The sequence below is a fragment of the Phoxinus phoxinus genome, assembly GCF_949152265.1.
Source record: "Phoxinus phoxinus genome assembly, chromosome: 10".
Taxonomy (NCBI): domain Eukaryota; kingdom Metazoa; phylum Chordata; class Actinopteri; order Cypriniformes; family Leuciscidae; genus Phoxinus; species Phoxinus phoxinus.
The window spans coordinates 26,770,963-26,785,492 of record NC_136885.1 but is presented as its reverse complement, the minus strand read 5'-3'; the positions used below and the strand labels follow the sequence as shown (position 1 = coordinate 26,785,492).

General features: G+C 35.3%; 1 protein-coding gene across 16 annotated transcripts; it reads right to left on the bottom strand.

Annotated features, from left to right (window-relative positions):
* Window positions 1-112: 112 nt before the first annotated feature.
* On the bottom strand, window positions 113-14,460 carry sh3d21 (SH3 domain containing 21). 16 transcript variants are annotated; one of them, XM_079625216.1, is made up of 19 exons: window positions 14,278-14,384; window positions 13,886-14,015; window positions 13,709-13,790; window positions 12,614-12,771; window positions 12,453-12,510; window positions 11,349-11,464; window positions 10,695-10,785; window positions 10,180-10,241; window positions 9,739-9,784; window positions 9,267-9,361; window positions 8,344-8,442; window positions 7,862-7,913; window positions 5,496-5,558; window positions 4,653-4,776; window positions 3,806-4,022; window positions 2,583-2,651; window positions 1,558-1,739; window positions 1,404-1,467; window positions 113-605 (listed from the first exon to the last, which is right to left on the bottom strand). In XM_079625216.1, the coding sequence occupies exons 3-19, from the start codon at window positions 13,710-13,712 to the stop codon at window positions 576-578; spliced, it is 1,530 nt and encodes a 509-aa protein (XP_079481342.1). In that variant the 5' UTR covers window positions 13,713-13,790; window positions 13,886-14,015; window positions 14,278-14,384; the 3' UTR covers window positions 113-575. The 16 variants fall into 16 exon arrangements, with proteins under 16 accessions (XP_079481342.1, XP_079481344.1, XP_079481335.1 ...); XM_079625218.1 differs by lacking the exon at window positions 13,886-14,015 and having other exon boundaries at window positions 14,353-14,440; XM_079625209.1 differs by lacking the exon at window positions 2,583-2,651 and having other exon boundaries at window positions 14,278-14,417.
* Window positions 14,461-14,530: the final 70 nt, after the last annotated feature.

Here is a 14,530-nt window from a genome sequence, read left to right as displayed (position 1 = left end):
GAAATAAAACCATCTTGTTTCATAGTCTTAACACAGATACAACTTTTATGTAGTTGCATTTAAAAAAAAGTCTCTGAGTTAATCATGTTTGGTGCAAAAACATTTGACCATCATCAGTGGAATTATTTATTGATTTATTTTTTACAGAATACCACAAAACAGAAACATATTATTAATAGAATGTGTGTTAATATTTTAAAATATGGCCTACTGTAGTTTAACCGTTATCTGGAATATTTTATATTTACACATTTCAAAATGCATATATATATATATAGCCTATATATGTCTTTAAAAAAACAAGTGGAGAGGACTCCCAAAACCAAATGAGCTGATAAGCAGTATATGAAAACTGAAACATCTTTTTGTAGTTCTGCTCCCTGAATGGAGCTCATCCTTCTGGTCCACTGGATTAGGAATTATTCAACAAGTTGCAAATGCGGGATTTCCATATCTGTCTGCACATTTTTACATTCCCTCAACACTCCACCATTGTCTTTCTGTAGCCTTTATCTTCATGTCCCAAAGAAGGATCACTTGGGGGATTGTGAAATACTCCTGGTGTTCAATGGACACTATTTTTTCCTCAGAGCCTCCACTTCATCCTATAAATATAAAAAAATTGATTAATAAGTTGTACTTAGCATTAAAGGTAGGGTAGGTCAGAATTGTCTAAAAAAACTTTTATTCAAATTTGTTTAAACTGTCTTTATATACCAATACATAATTAAAATGCAAGTATATGCAATAAAATGCAATAATAGCGGCGGTAGTCATGGTGACGGAGAGTGACAGTCGCGCAAGCCAATCACTTGTTTCGTCCCGGTAGGAATTAATGAGCTGTGTTTTTTGAAGATTAAATACACTATAGTCACTCAATTTTTATACTCTCTTTTTCAAAGTACTTATATTTTAATTATGTATTGGTATATAAAGACAGTTTAAGCCAATTTGAAAAAAAGTTCTTTAGACAATTCTTACCTACACAACCTTTAAGGGAAGACTAGCATTAAGGTGAGACTATATTTAAATTCGACAGTGTCAAATCTACAGGTAAACAATCTGCATCAGGGTAGAAGAGATAGATAGTACATTTTTTTTTTTTTTTTTAAACTTCCAGATATATTTTTGGCTATTTTTAAGGTTGTTTAAGGATAAAATAGGAATCCTTATGACTACGGTTACGTGTGTTGTCAGGTCTATGATGTTAAAGAGGTTGTATTTTTAACTCACTGCTGCTCTCTTGAGGATAAAGACAGTATTTATTTGACTGGATTTGTTTACATATAGCATTAACATAATTGAATGAGAAACTGATGTAAAATTAAAATAAAATCAACGTCTATTTTTTTTATGAGACTTTATCATCTTCACAGAATAGACTCAAATCTCACCACACTCACTTGTAATCTCATCCGTTTTTCGGACTCGTCCTTCAGTTCAACTTTAAGGTCATTTATGTCTCTCCTGGTGAGGAAAAGCAAAATGGAATTTTGCAATAAAAGAAATGTGTGATATGATCATTCAGGGGTGGCAGTCGCCGGGGTTTATACTCACTCGTGCAGTGCTTTGAGGAGATCCAGTGACATGCGGAGATCTTTGAGTTCTATCAGTACAGAGGCCAGTGACGCGTTCCCCTCCTGAACCCCAGCTTTGCTTTCGGTCTGTGTCTTGGGTGGTGGTGTGCTCTTAGTTCCCTGGTCTGTCTTGGCGGGAGGAGCTGACTGAGGCTCTGTAACCTGTGAACAAATACCAGCAGCTGAGCAACTTAGGGATGAAGAGGGATAGAAATCCTCGGACAATATGTTAACAAATGGCTGTACATCACAGTTCGGAAGTTTGTGGTCGGTACTTTTTTTTTTTTTTTTAAGAAATATATACTTTTATTCAGGAAAGAGGTATCAAAAATTACTCTAAAAAATATTTTTCAAATAAATCCTGTGCTTTTAAACTTTCCATTTATCAAATATTCTACTGTTTCGACAAAATTATTAAGCAGCACAAATTGAGCATTGAGCAAAATTCTTGAGCATATTAGCATGATTTCTGAAGGATCATGTGACACTGAAGATTGGAGTAATGATGCTGAAAATACAGCTTTGCATCACTGGAATAAATTACATTATAAATACATTCAAATAGAAAACACATTTTAAATGGTAATAATATTTCACAATATTACTGTTCTACTGTATTATGTTTGAATAAGTGCAGTCTTGGTGAGCATAAGAGACTTCATTCAAAAACATCTTACCAACCTCAAACTTTTAAACGGTGGTATATATCAGACGTTTAAGATGTTTTATAGACAAAAATAATTCCATAACGTAATATTAATTTTCCAACCTTTGGTAACACTTTAGAACAACTTTCATTAAAAGGCCCTTAAAACATTATATAATGCTTTACAGATCAATAGTTCATGTACATTCAAACATGAATAGTTATGATAATATTATGGGCCTACTGTATATGAATTACAATTTCGTATATTTGAAGGTACATGAGATAATCTGATCTGTGAAGCATTATATAATGTTATAATATTATTATTGAAAGTTATTGTAAAGAGTTATCCAAACCTCTGGAATATTTTGTGGTAATCCATCTTTCTCTCCTGCAGTTTCATTGTGGTCAGTTTCATCTGGAACCTTTATGAAAAACAGATGTTATTTGGATTATTTATCAAGACATTAGACTGAATATTTTAACTCGTTATTTAAAAAGAATGATTATAATATGTAATTATTATATATATAAAATCATGATTAATTTTTGTAATTGATTTTGACAGCCCTAATTTTTGATTTTCCTCATTTTGATCATCATTCTCCACACACCTCCCCAGACATGCTTTGGCTTGAGTGCCGCATCTTAAGCTTTGAAAACCACAAGTTTAATGAAACATTTTTAGGCTTGATTCATTAAATTGAGAACAGTTTGTTTTGTTGCAAATCATCTCTTAAAGTCCCCCTGTGGTGAAAATCAAGTTTGCAATGCGGTTTATAGGTCTGTGGTGTTTTAAAATATGCTTTAAGACAAACCATGTGCAAATTCATAAGTCAACACCATTGTTGAGTATTTTCTCCTTAAAACTGCAGTGAACCAAAGACAACCAATCCCATCAACGTGCAGGGCGGGCTTTAGCATATCATTAGCAATACATTTAGCAATATAGCAGGTGAATTATGAATATGATGTATATTACGATGTTATGATGAACTATATGCCTTTCTCCACTGACATTCTAAATGGTTCAAAGCGTTTCTAAGGATGATGATGTTTAAGAGGCAGCTGACTGACTCTGAGATGATGAATGGGAACATGGTTCGTGTAACATTAGCACAATGTTATTAGCTGTTTGATAACGTAATCAAGCCGAAGTCTAATCATATTAATTACCGTTATGTGTCCGTCGTTGTATATAGAGAGCAATACATCAGTTTCTGGTTCAAACACACATGGTTGAATTAAACCAGTTTTTCCACTTGCCATTGTGTAGTGTTTACTACAGTTAAGTTGACAGAGTGTATCAGGTATTTAAACTGGTGTGATTGAGTGAAGACAGAGACTAATTTGCATAATTATGGGTCCGCGTATAAGGGTGTAGAGTTACATTAAAGCTATTTTAAGGCATGAAAAAATTATTTTCACAACAAATGTTTAAATATGTCATCTTGGTGTTCAAAGATGAGTTTTAAGGGATACAATTATTGACTACAGGGGGACTTTAAACTAAAAGCCAATCGACTTAAATCCTGAAGCGTTTGTGAGTGTCACGTCTGTGCCTTTGTGTTAAGCTCACTTGTGCGACAGTGGTGAGGGCTGTTGGTGGTCTTCTCTGTGGAGGTTTGGCTCTGTTGGCCGTGGGATGGCTCAGTTTCTCTGAGGATACGTCTACACCGTCAAACTGGTCAGGTGTCTTATCTTTAACGTCCTCCTTAGTGTCTTTTACCTCTTTCTGTACTTGCGAGGCAGGGGGCTGTTGTCTCGGTGAGACAGCTTGTGGCTCTTCAACATTTCTAAGAAGGGGAAAAAGTGCACACATACAGTATATTAAAATTCAATAGAGTTTTTTTTTAGTGTGCGTGTGTGTAAGTGCATTGGTTTAAGAGAGTGAGGTTAAGTGCTTGCGGAAGAGGTCTTCAGCTGCTTCTAAATTTGAGGCTTCAGCTGCTTCTAAATTTGTGTCTAATGTGTCTTAAAGTTTCGTGAGCTTTTTCAAACAACAGATTGCTTTGATTTCTTTTGGAAAATATAAGATTAACTCTTAATGCTTGTAATGTCTTAGTTTGTGCATGCAATTCTGTCAGAATGACAGTTCTTTCTGTAAGCTCTGCCTTGTGCACATGGAAACAGGAAACAGGCCGTTTGACTTTGTTTTAGTCCCTTAGCAACATCAATTTCCATCGCTCTTTACCAGACTGAACATTCACAGGCCCTTTAATATAACACATAACGCTAAATGACTATCTGATGAGGGGGAATTCAGTCCCTGAGGAAAAGAACGTTGACCGATGGAAGGGGATTTTAGATTTTTATTTGCGTTTCAGATTTCGTATATATTTGGTGTTACTTGTGATGAGAGTCTCATGAAATGCATCACAGAAGGTTGTGTGCTCTCTAACATGATTTGCTAAGGTGTCACTTACTTTGGTACAAGTTTTATGGGCTTCTCTTTGGCGGGTGGTGGAAGAACAGGTGCTTTGTGTAGACCAGGCAACTTGATTTTACCAGGTGGGTCACTTCGAAAGTCTTTAGTGTCTGGTTTCTCACCTGTGTGCAAAGACAAGAGATAAATACCATCATATTGGGTGAATTTCCTTAGACAGCAATGCTTAAGTGAAGTAATAAATGTTAGACATGTAATATAAAAAAATATTTCATAAAAATGTAATAGGTTTAGGGTGTGTTCACAGTAACATTTGTAGTTCGGTTCTCGGTTCTTTTGGTCCAGACCAAGAGTGAAAACAATACATCTAGTCCAGGTTTACTTAGTGTTCACACTGTCATTTTTAACACTGAACCTAAAGATTAAAAAAAGGATTTTATGACGCATGATTTGCGAGTATGTGCAGGTATTTTTACAAGCCAAGAACACACAAAAAACTTAGAAAATAGTCAAAACAGCTCCAGGAATTCATCCGCTGTGGAAAAACGGCAAGGTTCTGATGCGCGTATCAAACTGTAATGGTTTAACATCGTAACTATGACGAAAAGAACCGGGTATGCTTGAGCATTCTGTCCTTTTTAGAGTTTGAGACCCACCTTTTCAGAGCTCTTGGTCCACTAGTTTGGTGTGCACAAGGTTTCGGATGGCAGCGTTCACAGTTATTCAAATTAACTGCACTTACGGAGCTACCGCACCGTATTTCGTTTTAATCTAACCAAACCTGCCAAATGTGAACACACCCTTAGATATAAATTTACTCCAGAATAAGAATCCAGATGTTATACTTTTAAAGGTTATTTATATGTTTGTTCAGAATTGTTACTTTTAGTCTCCGTCTTTGGTTTCGTATCTGAGCTGTTCTGGTCCATCACTGGCATCTGATTCCCTGAGATGTAAGAAGATACAAGAATTATTCGTTTTTTCCGTCAATGCAACAAACAAATGCAACAAACATATGTAAATGTCATTGTTGCTTCTTCTTCTCAAAGTTAATGGAAGCCGAATGTTGGCATTCCCTCCCATACAGGAAAAAAGCCCAAGGCACTTGCGTGGGGTATAATATTAAAAAGGCATTATAGAGATGTAAGATTAAATGGTCACAAGGATGAAGGCTCTGTTGCATTGGGTAGGTTGTGGATTTTAATATAAAAGCCCAATTTTAATAAAGCCTTTTTAATAACGCACCCCACATGAGAGGACAGTTTGCTGGATGGCCAGATGCCAGAACCCTTAAAGCTATTTTTGCAACCATTCTCTTTACACACTTTAAAATTAACTTCACAAAATAAACATCACTTTGAAGCATTCTCTCACAACTAAACAGGACACATGCTGGAGGTCTCAGTGGCATGAGAACTTGTAACTTTCCCTGGCAAACGAGCATTTGTTTCCTGTGGCTACACAAAATAATTCTCATGGGTTCCCTAAATAAAGTTTAAGCATTAACAGTAATTAAACTGTGTCCGACAATACAGACCAGATCTCTGTCCTCATTCAGAATCAGTCTTGTCTAGTCAAAAATAATCAAATGGATGCACAGATCTTGCCAGAGCCATAAATATAACATGCAATTATTTTGAGTAAACATACTCTCTCGTCACATCCCATCGACCACTATGACAAGTTTTGAAACCAAATCTTCTATAAAACACTATAAAAAAACATTATATGACTTATGTAATTGCATAAAGTCGTAAAACAAGGACAAGTGATATAACTGCAAATGCATCTGGAGAAGAAAAACAAAATCCAAGAACTAAAAATACAGAAGAATAAATACAGTCTATACATACCCTGTCAGTTTTCAACATCACAACCCTATGTCCTTATGGAAATGAAGGCGTATATATAGAGAGCAGAGGGGTGCTCCACTCGGCCCTTGCCTTCCTCTAGAGTCTGCGCACATGACATCTCTTCATGGCCTACAACAACTTCCTGTCACAGCCCCACACAGCTGCATCAGTGTTTCTTAGAGCGGTTTGTGGTAACGTGTTATGTGTAAGAAAGTCAGATTCAGCAAAGAACAGAGATTTTTGCACCACATTTCCAGGCTTTTAACACCACTTTAACAATGTCACAGAGACAATTCCGCAGCAAAACAAAACAAAACATGATCATCCTGGGGGAAATGGCAGAGTTTCACGCTTGAGTGCAAAACAAAAAGCAAAAAGCCTACTTCCTGTCCTAGAAATGAGTTGTCAATAACAGGTGCAGAAACTGCATTTTAAAGTTTGTAGTTTCCATGAGCTACCAAACATAAGCTAACTTGTTAATTCCTCAGAAAAGTCAAGCTGAATAAAAATAAAATCATACAGCATAAGGGCTGTCGAGCACTGAATAAAGTTCAAAGAACAGGCATACAACTTTGTAGATGAAAAAAAACACAGTAGCTGTTCAGTTGTCTTTATTTGTGCATGATGTGAATATAATAATAGTAATAAAAAGTAAAAAACTGAACTTGAACTTCCTGTAGTTAAGATCTTAAGTGATAACTAATAAGGATTGTGTCTCATTTCAAATAAGGGAAGTACTGTGGGTTAGACAATGATGACACATCCTTCATTAAAACCATAATTCAAGAGTCATTGTGTATATTTACCACTAATGAATTCCAGCTTTACTGGCATTCAAGTATTTTTGTCCTTTGATATATATATATATATATACATATGCAGTATATTATTCTTATTTGATGAAGACATCTGAGTTGTTATAAAGACACAAAACAGTTTATAAAAATTGATTTTATATATTCAAATTCTGTTTTTCAAGCTTAGCATAGGCCTATATAGTATTTTATAGTTATTAAAATTATATAATAATTTTATAATAAATTATAACGTTATATTTTATAACTTTGAATGGACTTTTGTATTATTGATTTACTGATACTATAATAAAGATGGACAAATATAATATTTTCACATAACAAAAATCTTCCCATGCAGGATACAAACCAACAATCTTTCCATTCAACCATTAAAAAAAAAAAATGACAGTAACAAGTGTTTCAAAGACGGCCTGACATGTGCCACGATGTTTTCCATCTAATTAAACCTGCTCACGCACACCCCTATAATCTCTTAATGCAACTATTTCTAGCAACATTTCCAGCTACTGCACGTTCGATATAATCTGAAGAATCTTGTCGAACCAGCCCTGCCGCTATAACAGGTGCTGAGGTCTTACCTGGTTTTTTCAGAGAGCCAAGTCTCACCGGTGTCTGGCCTGCATTCCCAGTCTGCGAAGAAAGTGACAAATTGTCAACCAAATATGGATTAGTCCTTTTGAGCAGGTTAACGCTCACACTCTTTTCATGTAGGAGGAATCAAGTCACTGTTTTTAGTGTTCCTCTCCTCTAATGGAAACCTCTGAGTCAATCTCTTTTAATAAGCCCAAAGTAACAGGAAGAAAATACAGTCATGTACAGACCACAGCTAGCCGTCTTGTGTATCAAGGCATTAAAAACAGATTTATTACCTCCAGTACGTTCCACCTTAAAACAAACCAAACTATTTGTAAACTAGAATGAATATCCTTGGCCTTAAATCGGTTTTCTGAGCCAGCGCATTAGTAAAAGCTCAGAGCAGTATTGACAAAAGGGAGACTCCCATTCTCTAACAGTACACAAATGGGCCAATCATGAGAACATTTCTCTGTCCCACACTCACATGAAGAGCATCCCTTGGGATCACCATGACGAAGTTATCAGGAAAAAAGCCCCTGTATCCGTTCAGTTCCCCCTCCCACCAGCCATCGTCCTCAGTGGCCTTCAGGGAAAAGAAAAACACAAAGCTGACTCACTGAGCAGGAAAAGATACTAACTTGTATATGGGGTATAAACAAACAAATGAGGACGTTGTCAGTTATGAATACACATATCACTCTATTCTCTTTTTGTTTCATATACACACTACCTAGAAAAGTTTGGGCTCAACAAAATATATTTTTAAATAAATTAATATTTTTATTCAGCAAGGATGCATTACATTAATCAAAACACTTCTTTTTAACTTTCTATTCATCAAAGAATCCTTGAAAAATTAAGCAGCACCAAATCAGGATATTAGAATGATTTCTGAAGGATCACGTGACACTGAAGACTCGAGTATTGGCTGATGAAAATTCAGCTATGCTATCACATGAATAAATTACGTTTTAAAATATACCCAAATAGAAAATTATTTACAATATTACCGTTTTTATATATCCAAATAGAAAATTATTTTACAATATTACTGTTTTTATTGTTTATTTGATCTAATAAATGTAGCCTTAAAAAAACAACAACATTAAAAATAAATAAATCATGTAATAAATTAGATATTGTACAGCCATGTGGTCATATACGGTCAAAATACACCCCTTCAGAATTATACAAAATACAATGATGCATTTTGTGTTGGCATAATGATCACCTTGTTTATTATTTATTATTAGGGTTTATAATAAATAGGTTTATTATTTTGCTGTAATCATCAGCTAACTGTACATTATCCTTTACATACAAATCAGATGAGGGATCATTGTTCTTTAGAAAATACACTGTGTGCCTTATAAACAGAAAGTAGTCTATTGGTCACCAATGACACACCTTGCTGATTATGGTTATGACGTCTCCCTTCTTCAGGTTCAACTCGTCTTCGGCAATAGCCGTGTAGTCGAACATGGCCTGACAACATTCTTTTACTGTGGAGGAATTAAACATGTATTCAGTGACCTCAAATTTACTGCCATTGTGATTTAACTTATTAACAAATTTTCCTTAGCCGATTTGCTCTGGCAGGTTTGGTGGGTGAATCTAAAAAGCACATGGTCAAAGCACTGCTCTTCTGGTGTGAAACCGTTAGGGAAGTCCTTTAAGAATAGATCTTTTCATTCACTGATAACTGCAATAGCATTGTCTTAAGATTCTGTGTGATTTCTTTGTCACTGTTTATTATAGGAATAGTGTTACTCTGTTCTCTTCAAGTTATAGAGTGCAACCTCAAGCTCCAGCTAAACAGCATTTTAATTATTCAACAAAAATCAACTGTATGGTATGACATTATTTTTAGACTTCTCACCGATTGATGTTTTCCTCCGTAAACTTGGTCTCTGTTGTCCCTTTACCTGTAAGAAAAAAAGTAATATCATAAAATATAAATAATAATATTATATTATATAATAGATTTATATTATTAATTAGTGCTGTCAAACCGATTAATCGCATCTAACATACATATATTATGCTAACAAACATTTATGTGTATATATATATATATATATATATATATTATTAAATGTATATATATAATATATATGTCTGTGTATATACTGTACACACACACACACACACACACACACACACACACAGTATATATAAATATACACACAGACATATATATGATATACATAAAATGTAATATATATATATATATTACGTAAACAAACTTTTGTTAGATGTGATTAATCGCGATTAATCGATTTGACAGCACTATTGTTAATATAATATAATATATATTCACTTCTTTATTGAAGACAGCTTCAGAGAGTTTAGGCCTGGCTTTGGCTTCAGTTATCTTGCCATCTGCAAACATTAAGAGGGTTCAGAAAGACAGTAGCAAACATAGGGGCCATTCACACAGAACACATATTTGTTTTGAAAAAAGAAAATGGACAAAAAAGACCCAAAAGGTCTCAAGACGGGTTTTTTTTTTAGTTTAACTTTTTTACACAAATGTTTAATTGTTTACTGTAGGAATAAGATATTTTTGTCTGCATATTGTTTGTCTGATATGTCTGACAGAAACGATCTTCAGGAAGCATGTGTGGATTTTTACTATCTACAAAAGACTTCTTGAGCCTATACTGCAAGATCCAACTAATGTTTCATCACAAAAATAGGATGGCCAAGCAACAGTTTGCTGTCTTTGTCCCAAAAATGACAGAGGGCACTGTATCAATTGCAGCTATAAGACGATGCTCATTATGTGAAGGAAATGCAAATATTTACAGCTCTAGTTTTAGTGTACAAGCTCACCTTTTGAAGGGACAAAAATTTCCTTCACAAAATTGGACGGAAAGGCTCCTATTTGGTTATTTTTCTTTCCCATCCACCATCCATCTTCAATCTACCAGACAAAGAAGAATGCAGATTCATTTGTAATTTGTAATGATTTGGAAGCATAAACATTTCCAACCATCATTTATATACACATAAAAATATATATATTTAACTGATTTCACATATATTTACTTATTTATTAAGCAGTCATGTGAAAAGCAAAATTATGTACTGTCAGACAGCCATTCTCTCTCTCTCTCTCTCTCTCTCTCTCTCTCTCTCTCTCTCTCTCTCTCTCTCTCTCTCTCTCTCTCTCTCTCTCTCTCTCTCTCTCTCTCTCTCTCTCACACACATATTTTTTTTCAGTATGGGTATTTTCAGGGTTTATTATTTTGCTGTAATTACAGCTTACTGTCTTTACATAGGCTACAAATCAAGTGAGGTAACATAATAATTTGAATAGGAGCAGTGTGAACATTCTATCCAAATAAAAATAATAATACGGATTAAATATTCCATTACGTTAACATGATGAGACTACCACTGATAGTATAAAACATGCTACACGAAACCATCCAAGTAAAATCTACTTTGCTCTTGTTGCATTTATAGAAATGGGGTTTAATTTACCTCTCTGATAATCTCGATGGTCTCTCCGAGAACCAGTTCCAGCTCGTCCTCGTGCAGGGAAGTGTAGGGAAAAGCCACCTCGCATTTCCTCGTCGCCTGTACCTTTGGTTTCTTCGCTGGAGAATTTAAGTAAGTGGAAAACATATGGAACATGTCAGTAGCCTGCGTTCAGATGTGAGAACAAACTGGACTGAACTGGACTAGACTGCAAAAAGCACTTCTAGCTTTCACTTTTACTAGAAGTCTACTTCACTTTTATGACAAGCACAGTTTTGTGGCGGATATAGGGCAGCACTAGCCTATGGATTTTGGTGAGTATAATTTGAGACCGGATGTGGAGGCACAAACCCTTTCATTAGCCTACTTATTTTAGTCTGACAAGCTGAGATTCTTTGGACAACTTCAGACACTTGTGGACCTTCGAATGAAAACGTTTTTGAATCTGCCACTGAAAAACTCATATTCATCTATCATAGAGTCTTTATTCTTGTTGGGGACTTTGATTTATCCAAGTTAATTCAAAAGATTCGCTCTTCTGCAGTTTATGTCAGGAGGTGATGACAAGTGAGTGTTCTAGTGTGTGTGTGTGTGTGTGTGTGTACAGTGTGTAAGAGAGTGAATGAATGACCGATCGGTAAATCGCGACTCGCGAGAGCGATACATTAAAGTATCGCGATAGTGGTACTTTGATGTCATACACCAATCATCTGCGCTGCTTTCACACCTAATGATTGAATCATTGACTCAACCGATTCGTTCAAAAAAATATTACTGACTCAATATGCATTATCAAATATTAGACTTATCAAAATATAGAAAACGTACAACATTTGTAATCTGTGTCATTTTAATTAGTTGTAAATTCAGGGTGATTTGGACACTTTTTGCCATTAAGATGACTTGGAAAAAGTGTCCCAATCAACCTGAATTCACCTCTATGTATGGTCATCAGCATCATAATTCTTCTACTCCCATCTTGTTTAGTATCACTTTTAGAACCTTTGAGCATTCAGATTGAAATTAGACTTGCAAATTATTGATTCATTCACTTAAAAGATCAATTCACTAACAAATACTGTTATTTAACTTATAATGGAGACTTACATTTCCTCATGCTCCTTGGCTCTCTGTTGCTGTCCCCCATTAGGTAAACAGGCACTTCCTGTGGGTAGAGAAGAGCTATTTTGAATATAGGTATAGGAACTAGGGGAGCCATGGCAAGGCTTAAACATGACCATGAAAACAATGTTCTAATAGATCCAGACCTTGACGAAGTTGCCAGGGAACATGCCTCTCTTTCCTCTCACATCTCCCTCCAGCCATCCTTCTTCTTTGGCCTTTGAGACATTCTTTACCACATCCCCTACACACACCGTTAACTCATCTGGCATCGTCGCCTCAAAGTCTAGAAGCACAAGCACCTCTAGAATGGACAAAAGAAAGGTGAAGCCATTTGGTGGGGTTAGTAGATTGGAGTGTTTTATACAATATTTTGGCTTGTAAATTATGTTATCAGCTAACCTATAAGCATCTATAACACATTTTAACATATTTATATATATTCCAAACATTTTCCCTTAAAATCAATGCAAAAACAATCTGCAGATTTCATTTAGGCCAGATAAGATTGCTGCACTTTGTCAATCACCAGTAAGCCTTATATTTAATGAAATACCCTACAGATAAATTCGTCTAATTATGTGAAGGCATGAAAAAACATGCCAAAGAGATAGAAGTAGTAGGATTTATGTGCCTCTCAAGTGCAATACTGGAGCCGGACATCCATTAGCAATGTGTTTCAACAGGCCTACAGGTATGCGAGTTGAACCTGAGCAACTTGAACTCAGGAATGTATATCAGTACAAAGAGCCCTGCGCGTGATTCACAATGGCATTGCATACATCTGATTTCCTGTAAGAAACCCTTTGATTGTGTGATTGGTCAGTCTGAATCTCAAGTCTCAATGACAGCCAGTTTATGGTCTGGTAAACTCATAAAAACAGCCATTAAATGAGACGTCTGCACATTTTATGACATAAACTGCCACCTCAAGTTTATTTACCATATAATGTAAATTGTAATATATATAATATAGTGTAACATGAAAATACAGTAAATTAGTGAATAAATAAATACACTCATTTTGTACATCCACCCATCCATAAATGTTAGTAATAATATTAAAATATTAAATATAGACGACAAAAGCAGCTAATTCAAAACCATTTGTCACTTATAGCAAAATTATGTTGCACTTGTTATATTTCCCATTAATGTTGGCTACCGTATACATAACACAAACACTACAACTTGACAAATCATAACAAGAAATGATTTTAAAACAAGGCTTAAAAACTCACCCATGGCTCTTTTAAAGCTGTGCTCAGAGCACCAAGTCAGACAATGTAGATTCTGTTCAGTTCTCAAAGTGTCATGGAATCCCTGTGAATTACACAATCCAAATACAGCGAAGGCTTTCTAGGACCTCCTTCTTTCTAGTCAAACATTAGCATTGTTGAAGAAAACAAAATTCCCACCTAGTCAAGACACGTTAAACAAAGAGAGAGAGAAAGATAAGAGTGTGTAACAGGTGAGACAGGTTTGTAATGGCATGAGCCTCCTGGTGTCATGTGTCACAGCAAACATTACTGACAGTGGTGTTCTCACCTAGAAGGAATTCAAGGAAAAACCCATGTTTAAATATAACTGTGATTATATGAGTGTAATCTTTGTAATAAGAGTGCGTCTATTTTTTTTATTGCACTTTTAATGAACACAGCAGATATATGATTGTACTGTGACTGTAGTGCTTTTATTTAATCAGCCAGTCAGGCCAGTTTACGCAGAGCTAATAAAGCATTTTTAAAAGGTCATTCAAATAGGTGTAGTTCACAATATAAATACATTATAATATGATGAATAGGCTTACGATTTCCTTGGTCTAGAAAAAACCCTAATAGTTGTCACGTTTTGCATGTTTGTTCAGGTTTAGTTTGTTTTTGACCTGTTCATGTCTGTTTCTAGATTAGTTTTCACTGTGTTCAGTTCATGTGTCCCTGTATTCCTATCACCTGGTCATCTATTATCTCGTTAGTCATGTCAGCTGTGTCTCGTTTCTTTGATTAGTCCCAGTGTATTTAAACCGTGTTTAGTTCAGTGGTCAGTTCTATGTTGTTTTGTTC